The sequence below is a fragment of the Sinocyclocheilus grahami genome, unplaced genomic scaffold (genome assembly GCF_001515645.1).
Source record: "Sinocyclocheilus grahami isolate Dianchi unplaced genomic scaffold, SAMN03320097.WGS_v1.1 scaffold66.1, whole genome shotgun sequence".
Classification (NCBI taxonomy): domain Eukaryota; kingdom Metazoa; phylum Chordata; class Actinopteri; order Cypriniformes; family Cyprinidae; genus Sinocyclocheilus; species Sinocyclocheilus grahami.
In genome coordinates, this window is record NW_015505245.1 from 1,312,969 (window position 1) to 1,325,543 (window position 12,575).

Here is a 12,575-nt window from a genome sequence, read left to right on the forward strand (position 1 = left end):
GGTCACTGCAGTCACCCGGATCCAGTACGTATTCAGACCAGATGGTGGATCAGCACCTAGAAAGGACCTCCACAGCCCTGAAAGACAGCGGAGACCAGGACAACTAGATGAGCCCCAGATACAGATCCCCTGTAAAGACCTTGTCTCAGACGACCAGCGGGACAAGACCACAGGAACCAGACAAGTCCTCTGCACAATGTGACTTTGCTGCAGCCTGAAATTGAACTCCTGGTTTCGTCTGGTCAGAGGAGAACTGGCCCCCGGACTGAGCCTGGTTTCTCCCAAGGTTTTTTCTCCATTCTGTCACCGATAGAGTTTTGGTTCCTTGCCGCTGTCGCCTCTGGCTTGCTTAGTTGGGGACACTTCATTTCTGGCGATATCGTTGACTTGATTGCAAATGATTGCAAAGATACTATTTAAACTGAACTGAGCTGGATGATGACATCACTGAATTCAATGATGAACTGTCTTTAACTGAAAAAATTAGTGTTTACTATTGTCCTTTTACATTATTGACACACTATTTTCCTAATTAATGCTGTTCAGTTGCTTTGACACAATCTGTATTGTTAAAAGCGCTATATAAATAAAGGTGACTTGACTTGACTATCTATTTGATAAATGAAGTTAATCAACTAACATTATACATACTCTTTTGGTTTCTGTACCCAATATTTTAAAAATTTATAAATGCAATGAAAATATTGGTATCGGTACTCGGTATCGGCAAGTACCAAAAATAAAAGTATCGTATCGGGCAAGTACTGGAAAAAGTGGTATCGGTGCATCCCTAGTGAACAGTGCATTTAAACTATTCGCATTTTGGAAATCAGCATCAGAATAAGCAACAGGAAATGATGAGCGACGACCGTGCTGTGAAACGAGTTCACTGTAGATCTATTGTAGTGCATATAATGGATGGATTAATGGAGCGATACGTACTCTCTTTGCCCTTCTCTTTGTTCCGTAGCATGATGAGCTGTTGCTCCAGTCTCTGCTTCTCCATCTCTTCATGACGCTGCTGTTCTAACTTCCTCTTCTGCTCCAGCTCCTGCTGATGCTTTGCGGCAAGGATCTCCTGCTGTTGCTGTTTAGAAAGAGTCCAGAAGTCAAGACTCAAAGTTCAAGGAGATGAGGTGTACAGAGAGGACAGAAAGGGTCATACCTTCAGATGTTCCTGTAGCTGCACTTCATGTTGGCGCGTCAAAACCTCATGCTGCTTCTGGAACTCGGCGAACAATAGCTGTTTCTGAAGCTCTTGTTGTTGTTTGAGCAAGAGCAGCTCGTGCTGTAGCTGTTTTTCCCTCATCGCCGGGTCGACCGTGCTTAGCGCACTCAGACGCGGGTCCGTACGCAGGTCCACCGGCCCTCCGCTGCCTCCGCTCTGATCTCCTCCACCTCCCACCGGACTCTGCATCCCAGAGGGGAGCAAGGTCTTCACATCCACTGCTGGAGAGACAGAGACATCAATAAGAGAGTCATTACAATTATGATAACCCATTAAACCTTAAAGATGATGTGTGTAATTCATGCACCACAACATGTTCTTCTACATATTTAAAACACTTACCTTACCTTGTATCTTTTTGAAGTAGTTTTAACTACAAGTAACAAACAGTAGAAAATAATATGCGATTAATCGCATCCAAAACAAGAGTTTTTGTTTACATAATATATGTGTGTACTTTGTATATTTATTATGCATATATAAATACACACACATACATTATATATTTTGAAAATATTTCCATGTATTTCCATGTATATATTTATATTAATATAATGTATATTATATATAAATATATTTAATATATGAACATAACATTTTTCTTAAATATATGCATGCATGTGTGTGCATTTATATATACACATAATAAACATACACAACACACACACATATATTATGTAAACAAAACTTGTATTTTGGATGCGATCAATTGCAATTAACAGTATTACAGCACTACTTTATAGTAATTTAAATACCTGTAGGGCCCTATTTTGCGATGTGAAAAAACTCAGACGGAATCGCAGAATCCAGTAATAAAAATGGAATTTAATGTATAACGTGGAATGTTACGGAATATGCCAAATTATTTACCAAAAAAATGTAAATACACAACACAGTATTTCTGAAAAAAATATCTGAATAAATAAATAAATAAACTAAAAACAAAGCAATTTTTTTAATCAATTAATTAGAGTTGCTTTTGATTATTACAATTTTTGGTTATTTTTTTATTTAACCATTAAAACAAAAATTAAAATGTAAAAAAATGGAATTTGGAAAAAGAATTAAATGGAATTTGGGAAAAAATAAAACAGAATTCATAGGGCCCTATACATGCTAGGTCAGCAAGCTAAAAAGTTAATGGTATGCTAACATAGAAGGTTAATTATTTTGCAGAAGGCCAAATCAAAGGCTATTGGTTAATAAGATGCTAAGCTGAAAGGCTAATCTGTGAACAGTGTACAAGCTATTAGGCTAAACCATTACCTTGCAAGTGGAAGAAAAAAAACAATACTTGTTTATTTAATATAACAATGAATATAATTTCTCTATATACATATATAATGTACGTGACAATTATATCATAGAGATTTTGAAGGACAAACTGGACTGCTTCAGGACCTAATTTAGTACCAAAATGAAACAAAAAATTATTTAAAATTCAATATTCTGGTCAGAAATATTTTTTTGAAAGCAATTAAGACTTTTATTATTACTTTATGAATACGTTTTATTAATCAAAAGTGACAGAAATCTTTTGTAACATTGTAAATGCCTTTACTCTTTCAAATGAATGCTGTCCTTTGGAACTCTAGTCATCAAAGGATCCTAAAATAGCCTAAATGTATCACGTTTCCACAAAAATATTAAGCAGCATAACATTTTTTAACATTGATAATACTGAGAAATGTTTCTTGAGCAGCAAATCGGCATATTAGAATGATTTGTTATCACGATATTGAAATTTAGTTTTTTTTAAAAAGTGCTGTCATAATACAGTATAACCGGTTTAATAACTTTTTTATTATAACAAAAATAACTGACCATTTAAATGCAATAAAGCAATACAGAAAAATGTATAAAGTTAAAAGTTTTACACAGATTAAAGTGCAAGAGAACTATAAAGACCAATAGGTATCACTTTACAATAAGACCTCATTAGTTAACCTTAGTTAATGCATTAACATTCACAATGAGCAATAGCTACATTTGCTACAGAAGTTATTCATTGAAAATAAATAACCTATTAAGTCTAAATATTTAAGTATTTGGCGATGAACATCATAGCAAATACACAAATCTGAATGGCTGTTTAAATCATTTAAACATGATTCAGAAACAGAAAGTAGTGCAGCTGCTTTGTTTACAGGGTTTAAGGGGTAACCGCTGCATTTAAATGAATTATTATTATTATTATTATTTCTGCAGTTTAGCGCCATCTGCTGTCAGAGAGTGAAAGTGCGCTTTCATCCAGAGCGTCTTTCACATGTTCCGCCATGTGCTTCTCGTCCGCGCTTATTTACATCAGAGTGCGCACCCTCTTTCACGCACCATACAGCGGTGTTGTGCATTTTGACCAGTTTATGGGAAAAGTATTCTTAAAATGCATTCAAAATTCTGAATAATTTGTTATATATAATTATTCACGGTATTTAGAAGTGCCCACGATAACAATATCGTGCACATGCATTACCGTGATATATCGCATTACCGAATAGCCTACCGGCACAAGTCTAAACTAGACTAAAACTAAAAACAATTCAGATGACTAAAATATGTCTAAATCTACATGGCATTTTAGTCTAAAGACTATGACTAAAGCTAAATCAAAATTTGCTGTTAAAATTAACACTGTTTTGAAGATTTGCTTGGCACTTTATGGGTTTGCATTATGCAGCTCAATTCACAAACTAAAGTACACATTAAAGTTACATACATCAACAATATCGAGTAATTTGAGGAATTATCTATGAATTGCTTTCTGTAAAATATTTTTGGACTGATAAATAAACTAACTCGGTGTTAGACTAGAAATCATGTATTTTTGTGATACTTTTTGGATCGACTTGCATGATATGTTTTAGACCTATATTTACAAACTATGATGACATTGCTAAAAATTTTGTCAGTTATTTCAAAAGATTATATGTCACCCTGGACCACAAAACCAGTCATAAGTTGCACGGTTATATTTGTAGCATTAAAATGATCGATTTTTCTTTTATGACAAAAATCATTAGCTTATTAAGTAAAGATCAAATTCATAAATGCATTATCACAGCCCTATTTAGCATCTAGCATAATTCATTACCTTCATCACCATCAACACATTTATTACCATATATGTAAATAGATGAAAAAATAACCAATTTGGGGCAATAGGCCTACTTACGCAACAAGCAAACTATAAAAACAACATTACCTGGCGATTACTGGTATAATTTATTTTTCATCACAAATGATTTGAGATGGGCTCATTTAAATCTTGCATTCTATTTAGGACAAGATACTCTGTGAATTCGACAGCCAAACAATTCATTTTTTTCAATGGCAGTGAAGTACTTTAAATTCTTGAATTGGTGTACACTAATATAATTTTTACTTTATTGCTAAATATTGGCACATCACTTAGGATAGTACAAAGCTATACTTCGTCTCTTCAAACGCCAAAGAGTCATCAGGGTGTCCTTGAGTCTGCAGGGACTCAAGTGTGAGGTAGGATAGCACTATGTGGGGGCCCCTCCCCACTGAGAACACATTAACCCACATGTCACTCAGCCTCTACCGTCACCCGGCTCGCCCTCCCAGCATCGGCTAAAGTTTACCAACATGCTAATGATCTGGTTTCTTCGCTGGATGCCTGGCGGAAGCGTTCGGCTAACATGAAAATCAGATTACTCCCCCTTTATCAGTCGGGGATAAATATAGCCTTACTCACACCCTCGGGCCGATTGACTGTGTCAAGCCTTTGACGTCAGAGCTTGGCCAGTCGAGGTCGCCAGGGCTACCGCTCCTGTTACTGACCAGATGAGCTTAGCATAGATTTCCCTAGACACCTTACAGTCTTCCAGGAGAAGAACAGGGTGCTTCCCATATATGAAGTTCAACGGTGTCTACAACAAATGACTCAAAACTTTAGCTAATGATACATGAAAATCAGATTACTCCCCCTTTATCAGTCGGGGATAAATATAGCCTTACTCACACCCTCGGACCGATTGACTGTGTCAAGCCTTTGACGTCAGAGCTTGGCCAGTCGAGGTCGCCAGGGCTACCGCTCCTGTTACTGACCAGATGAGCTTAGCATAGATTTCCCTAGACACCTTACAGTCTTCCAGGAGAAGAACAGGGTGCTTCCCATATATGAAGTTCAACGGTGTCTACAACAAATGACTCAAAACTTTAGCTAATGAAGCACAAGTGCTAAAATAGTGAGATTATGGGTGAATTCCACATAAAATGCAGAATATACAAGATATAAAGATGGGTATTGTGAAATAATACTAAGGCAATATGGGCTTCAGGGGCTGCATGCAAAAATAAACAAGCTGCGTGAACACTGTAGTCTGATTCACAATGCGAGACTAGAAGACTAAACGATACTGTTACTACTAGTTGACATCAAACTAAGATAACAATTAAGCTTGCTTATAGGCTTCTTATAATACGGATTATGAGGGAAATACCAGTAAAATGTTATACTGACTTAAAAGGGCAACATAATGAATAAAACATTCAACAGCAGATGTTATATCAACAACTTAATGAAAACCCTAAAATAACATAGTTGCTGTCAAGTTTTTCTTGCAATTTTGTAGTACAGGTAATACAGGTAATTTTCATACAAGAGAATCACGTTCAAACCTAGATGCGCAACAACAATACCTTGACGTGTGCTGACTTGGGTTAGCAATTATTTGAGGAATTTGGTTTATAATAGGCTATTAAGTTTGTACTTGAGTTTGAATTCAGAATGGGATTTGATTGTTTCATTCACAGATAAAAGGGATAGTTCAGCCAAAAATTAAAATTCTGTCATTAATTACTCACACTCATGTCGTTCAAAACCCGTAAGACCTTCGTTTATCTTCAGAACACAAATTAAGATATTTTTGATGAAAGCCGAGAGCTTTCTGACCCTCCATAGACAGCAACACAACTGACATGTTCAAGGCCCAGAAAGGTAGTAAGGACATCGTTAAAATAGTCCATGGGAAATCAGTGCTTAAACCGTAATGTTGTGAAGCAATGAGGATACTTTGTGTGCGCAAAGAAAACATTGACTTTCCATTCCGAAGATGAACAAAGGTCTTAAGGGTTTGGAACGGCATGAGGGTACGTAATTCATGACAGAATTTTTATTCTTGTGTGAACTATCCCTTTAAGAAAGAAATTTTAAATGGATTGTTTACACAGACTGTTAGTTGAACAGTAAATTTTCATTTGAACATTAATGAAATTATTTATGGAACACATCCCTATTTATGAGCCAGTTCTTTAAATAAATCACTCAAAAAGACTCACAAGGTAGCAATTTGAATCAGCCAAGCAAATTTGATGGTGTCCTTGTTGCAAAATGTAAATTTTTTTCATGTCTGTCCATATGCTATTTTGTAAAAACAACAAAAATAGAATAGGAAATAAATATTTAATGAATATAAAGTGAGTGGAGTAGTTCCAGAGTGAATGGAAGCAACTGATGGTTTTACAACACCAGCTAAATACATAAATAAACAAACAATTCCGGTGAATGAACAAATGAATTTACCTATGACTGAAACATTCCTTAGACTCTTAACTCCTTAGCTCTATTAATACTGAAACTTGGTTACAGCCATTAAATGTTTTGTTAACATGTTTGTTCACAGTCTAGCGTGTATGCAGTAGCAGCACCACAGATCAGTAATCAGTCCAAACACAACATCTATGTGACAGACTCCCACATCCCTACAGAAAACTCCTTTGAGGTGATAATTAGCAAGCATAGGGACTATTAAAGACAACCTTCCTATCAACTCCTTCCTGTCCAAAAAAAGAAAACGGCAATTCCGTCACAGCTAATGTCTATCCTTTTTCAAACTTCTCGTCCATTTTAAATATCACCCGCCTCCAAATTGGTAGTTACTCATCAAGGACCTGTTTTTCAGTTGAAAGGAGGAGATGAAAAACACATGAAGGACAAAAAAAGAAAAAGGGGAGGTACTCTGGGACTGGAGTTTTCGAGGAAGTCCTCAGTGTGGAGGTTGGGCAGACTGAGGGGGTTTCCAGGCAATTTCCCTCAGAGAGCTCTTACCAAAGTGGAGACTCAACTGATTACTGTAGCGCCCACACGTAGTGTACATACACACACTTGCAGACCGATATAAACAGAGTCAAGCGTTCGTGATGTGTACCGTAAAAGATCATATAATCAGTATTTCTGTCTTGTTTTTTGGTCAAAATGGGTAAACATCCTTAAAGTCCCCATGAAATCAAAATTAAAGTTTTTTGTGTGTTAGTATCAATATGTTAGTCTTAAGGTTATATATAAGGCAGTGTGCTGTGCAGTGAATGGCACGTAGTGCACTATATAGGGGACAGGGAACGATTCAAAAAGTGTAAATATGCTTTCCATTGAGGAAAATAAGAAGTCTGGTTTTGCGCTGTGTCACGCTAACCACCGCACCGCACACACACTCTGCTCTGGTCCAGAGACACGATAGCACGGAGCGGATCACATGCGCGAGTCGGCGCAGACCACAAAATGTATCGGAGCTATTTGAATTCTACACAGAATGCTATATTTTATAGCAATATGGATGAGATTGTGGCTGGTATACCCTGTCAAATGCGGCTTTACGGAGCTCAACGGCTCTAGCCCAAGCTGTGATATAAACAAATGCTATTGGCTATTTTAAAAAGGGGCGGGGCTGCTTGATATGTCTCGCCCTGTCTTCCTGTTTTAGTTCAAATGAGGTCAACACAGAGTAACGCTGCATGTTTCTAAGCATTTCAGGGGACCTTTAAAATAAAATAAAAGTTACTTAAGACGCAAAACTATCTACGTTGTAAAAAAAATGTTAATTTAAAAAATAATATATATTTAAATTTTAAATACTGAAAATGTGCTTCTAAATAACACATTTATAAGGATGTTTAGGTAATTTCAATGTAAAATATCATACGAGGGATGCACGATATTAAAATTCTGGACAACACCAATAAGCCGAGAATTAAACATTAAATGACAGATATTACAATTCTATATTATTTTGTCAAAAAAAAACGTAATATAAAATACTAAACACTAAACCAATTCTTCTCCAAGCTAATTTATGCATCACAATATAATAATGTTAAGTATGAAAAATGAATATTCATCCTTTAGAGATTTGCTAAATATTAAATTTTAATTAAATTATTAATGCTTTTGAAATTACATTCGAGTGTTAGATGACAGAAAAGGTAATCTAAATGTAAAATGAGCATGCACAATTAAATACTAAATAGATAAATAGTTTGCCTGACAACATTTTTTAAATGATTTGTGCACACATTCATATACACATCTTTCCATGTTGTATTACAGTTTCTATGTTTTTTTTGTTTTGTTTTTTTACAGGTGATGCATAAATGAGGACAATGGTGATCGTGTTCCAAGGGAAAGGCATAAAAAAGCAAAAACCATTTCTGCAGTGGCACTTACCATGTATTAAAAACGAGGTAAGAGCATTGCAACCTGACAGGATGAAAATAGAAGAGTGAGAGAGAAAGAGAGGTACCTCCTCATTAAAAATAAAAGAAGGTGTTGCATAAGCTATGGGTGAGGTTGGGTGAGCGAGAGAGAAGAGGACAGGAACGAGAGACGACAGACAGAGTAAAACTGGGTGATGTGATTTGGATAAAAAGCCAGGCAGGACTAATCAATGGAGTGTCTGGAAGAGGGCCAGAGAATGCTTGAGTAGCCAGATTTACCTTTCATCAGATTATACCGTACTCCCTGGATTACGCTAATCGCCTGCTGGAAGGACTAGAAATAGCTTCCTCTCACTCCATGTCACTGGAGTTAAGAGCAAGGTGCCAGTGTGTGTGTACTGTATATGTGTGTGTTTATCTACACTTGATCTCCTTATGCAGCAGTTAGCTGAAGTTTGTTTATAAGCAGTTGGGCAGTTGTTAATCACAATTCCCAGCTCAGTCGTGTTTGAATTTGACAGTAAGACTAGAGCACACAGTACTGTTTGGAATCGCAACACCCTGTCTAGATCCACAGTGAATATGCGTAACGTGTCAAAAGTAAATAGTTTCCGTTATAATCAATGAATCTGACTACAATGGAAGTGGCCGGTGCTGTGCATTGAAACAACAAGTACTAACAAAATTAAATCAAATGTACTAGCATCTTCAGATTCATCGCCTGACATTTTTGCTGTGTCTCATTTTGGAGGCTGCATTTGTCAGCCGCATACTCCATCGATACGGTCTCATTTAAAAAAACAAAAACAGATAACCATTTGATTTTAAAGAAAGAAATGACAGTATTTTACAACTCATGAGGAATAACAGTCAATTTTATTATGGTTACTCTTCCTAAATGAGTCTCGATGACGTATGTGGCCGACAAATGCCACCGAAGAGGCAATTATCTATTGTTTTTGCCATAAAAAAAAAATCTTTTAGTTATTTTACACCCCATTATCAGTGCCATTTCAACCATGAATCCAGATTATCGTTAAATGATTTTATGATTCAAACGTTAAATGGTACACAGATTGAAAGGGGTTGCATTTTACGAATATCTTGGTACCTGGCTCGATGATAAACTGACTTATAGTTCTCATATCGATAGCCTTTTAAAGAAATTGAGACCAACGTTAGGTTTTTATTTTCGTTTAAAAAAATGTTTCTTCTTTGTTGCTCGAAAAGGTTTAGTGGAAAGTACTCTTCTATCAGTATTGGACTATGCTGATATAATTTATATGCATGCACTTCTGAATGTTTTGAAAAAATTGCATGTAGTTTATCATGCTGCTTTACGATTTGTTACTGGTACAAGTGTCCGCACACATCACTGTAATCTATATAAAATGACAAAATGGACTTCATTGTGCTTAAGGAGAAAAAAAACATAAGTTAATTTTTATTTTAAAAGCTTTAGTGGGTAAATTACCACAGTATATACAGTGGGGCAAAAAAGTATTTAGTCAGCCACCAATTGTGCAAGTTCTCCCACTTAACACATATGGAATCTGTACCATCTCCCGCTAGGTTTAAAAATATTTTTAAGTCTGTTTACATAGAACAGTGTACATGTTTTAATAACTAGGATAAATAGGATTTGTATTGTTTTTATAAAATTGTGTTTTATGTTTGTTCATTCTGTGGTGATGTGTATTTCTTTGTAACTTTGACCTTTGCTGTCTATCTTGACCAGGACTCCCTGGTAGAAGAGATATTGTATCTCAATGGGACCTTCCTGGTTAAACAAGTAAATAAATAAATGAACAATTGCTGATTTCATGTGTATAAACATAGTAAAATAAATAATAACAAATAATAATAATTATTATTTATTTATTTAATAACAACAACAACAACATCAATAATAATACTAATTATTATTATTATTATTATTATTATAGCATTAGCATATATATAACATATACAAAATATATATATAAAAAAAATATATCTTTAAAAATAATTATAATAATTGATTCTTTACTTGCAGGGTATTTTTCATGTGATGGAGGATCTGTGCTTTGTTACTATCATTGTAGTTCTTCGATACAGGTGAAAAATTCTGCAGTCAAAAGCCGTCTGTAAATCTGTCCATTCTCATTCTGAGGTTCAAGATGCCTATTTCCTCTAAACACTTTCCTACACCTACTTCCACAATCACAGCAGACAAGCATCTGGAGAGACCCAAACGTGCAATAGTCAGATTTCGGGAGGTTGTTTATCACACTAAGGAATTCTCTTTAACATTTTGGTCAAAACAAAGAAATCCAAAGAAGAAATCATACTGCCTTTTCCCTTGTCTTTTTCAGGCTATGTATTGAAATAACTGCCCCATTTCCACCGTAGCAGGGGGTCTTTCCTGGCTTCAAACTCTTTCCCCCTGTCTTCCTCGCTTTCCTCTACACCTTCGCCTCCTCCTCATCTTCCCCGGCCCCCATCCTCCCCTTCACTCCCAGAAGAGATTAAACACGGGCAGCGACAGAACACAGTCTGCCTGCGAAAAGCGCAGTTATAAATAGCCCTGGATTAATAATGCTCTGGGGGAGCGGTGGGGGGAGGAGGGGGATGGGGGGCACGCTGCGCTTTTAAAAGTGCGCGAATCTATTTTAGGATGCTACATTTCCAGGCGGCTCTCTGTGCATCTCTTTCTCGCACACTGCTAGCTCTTTCCCATCTTGCTATAGACATCGGTAATAAACGCGGTGTGCAGTTTCTTTACAAAGATGGCCTTTGACCTGGGGACTCTCATGAAAATCATGCTGATAGCCTATTATTAATGTGATAAAAGCTCCGCCCAGGGATTGCAAGCATGGACAATCCATAGATGTTAACTGATGTGCTGTGATCTAAACTAGATAATATTCTGACAATGACGTTGAAACACTGAAACATTTTGAAGGATAACTTTCCAGTGAAAAACAGTGTTTAATTTGACATTTAACCGCTATATCCTCAGGGACGTCGTCCCTCATGGCAGCCACAACCTAACGCTCTCCTGTCCTTTCTCCCGAAGGGCTGTCCTTTTGTTTTCAGAGCTCAGTTGAAAGAGAAACTTACAGCTGACACAATTTGCTGACACCATTTCCTGCTTTCATTCCAGCCAGGGGAGCTTTATTTTAGCAGTTAGTCCAAAGCCCTGTTGTGCAGAGACAAAGAGAGACGATGACAAAGAGAATGTACAGGGAAAGAAAAAGAGTAGGGATGCTCCAATGTGTGTGTGTGTGTATTAATGCTGTCAAAATGAGTGTGTTAATGCAGGCGATTCATTTTTCCAGTTTAACGGTGTTAACAAATATATATTTATGTTGTTTCTACATTAATTTGAAGACTGAATGTGAAATTATTACAATATAAAAGTGTATTTAAAAACTTTAATAATGTTAGGTGAGATGTGTTGCGATTAATTTCAGAAAAATGTGCGATTAATTAGTAAAATAAAATTTATCGATTGACATCACTAATATATATATATATATATGTCCGTCGGTTAAATTTTTTTTTCTAATTAATTACATGGTGTTGATTAATTAATCTAATTAAATCTCAAAATAAATCAGGATTATTTGATGAAGAGGATTTTTTCAAATTTCTGTAACATTACAAATTTGTTTACTGTCGCAAACTGCAAGGATCAATTTACTGCGTCCTTGCGAAATAAAAACATGAATTTCTTTAAAAAAAGCTATGGGAAAGTTTTTAAATATGTAAATTATATTTAAATTTGAAATGTTTTTAAATGTTGAAATATATTCTAATAATAATTCTATATACATATAAGGAGAAAAAGTGAGCAAGAGAAGTATGGACGTAGGACACTGAAGTAGGACCTCAAGGACAGTCATTAATA

At 35.9% G+C, this 12,575-nt stretch overlaps 1 protein-coding gene across 1 annotated transcript in view; it reads right to left on the minus strand.

Annotated features, from left to right (window-relative positions):
• Window positions 1-12,575, minus strand: part of LOC107585055 (histone deacetylase 5-like) — a 57,194-nt gene that overhangs the window by 30,148 nt on the left and 14,471 nt on the right. Inside the window, exons 2-3 of the mRNA XM_016271894.1 lie at window positions 1,166-1,446; window positions 943-1,087 (exon numbers count right to left, since the gene is read on the minus strand). Of these exons, the coding sequence (XP_016127380.1) occupies window positions 943-1,087; window positions 1,166-1,446 (426 nt within the window). The remainder of the gene's footprint in view (window positions 1-942; window positions 1,088-1,165; window positions 1,447-12,575) is intronic.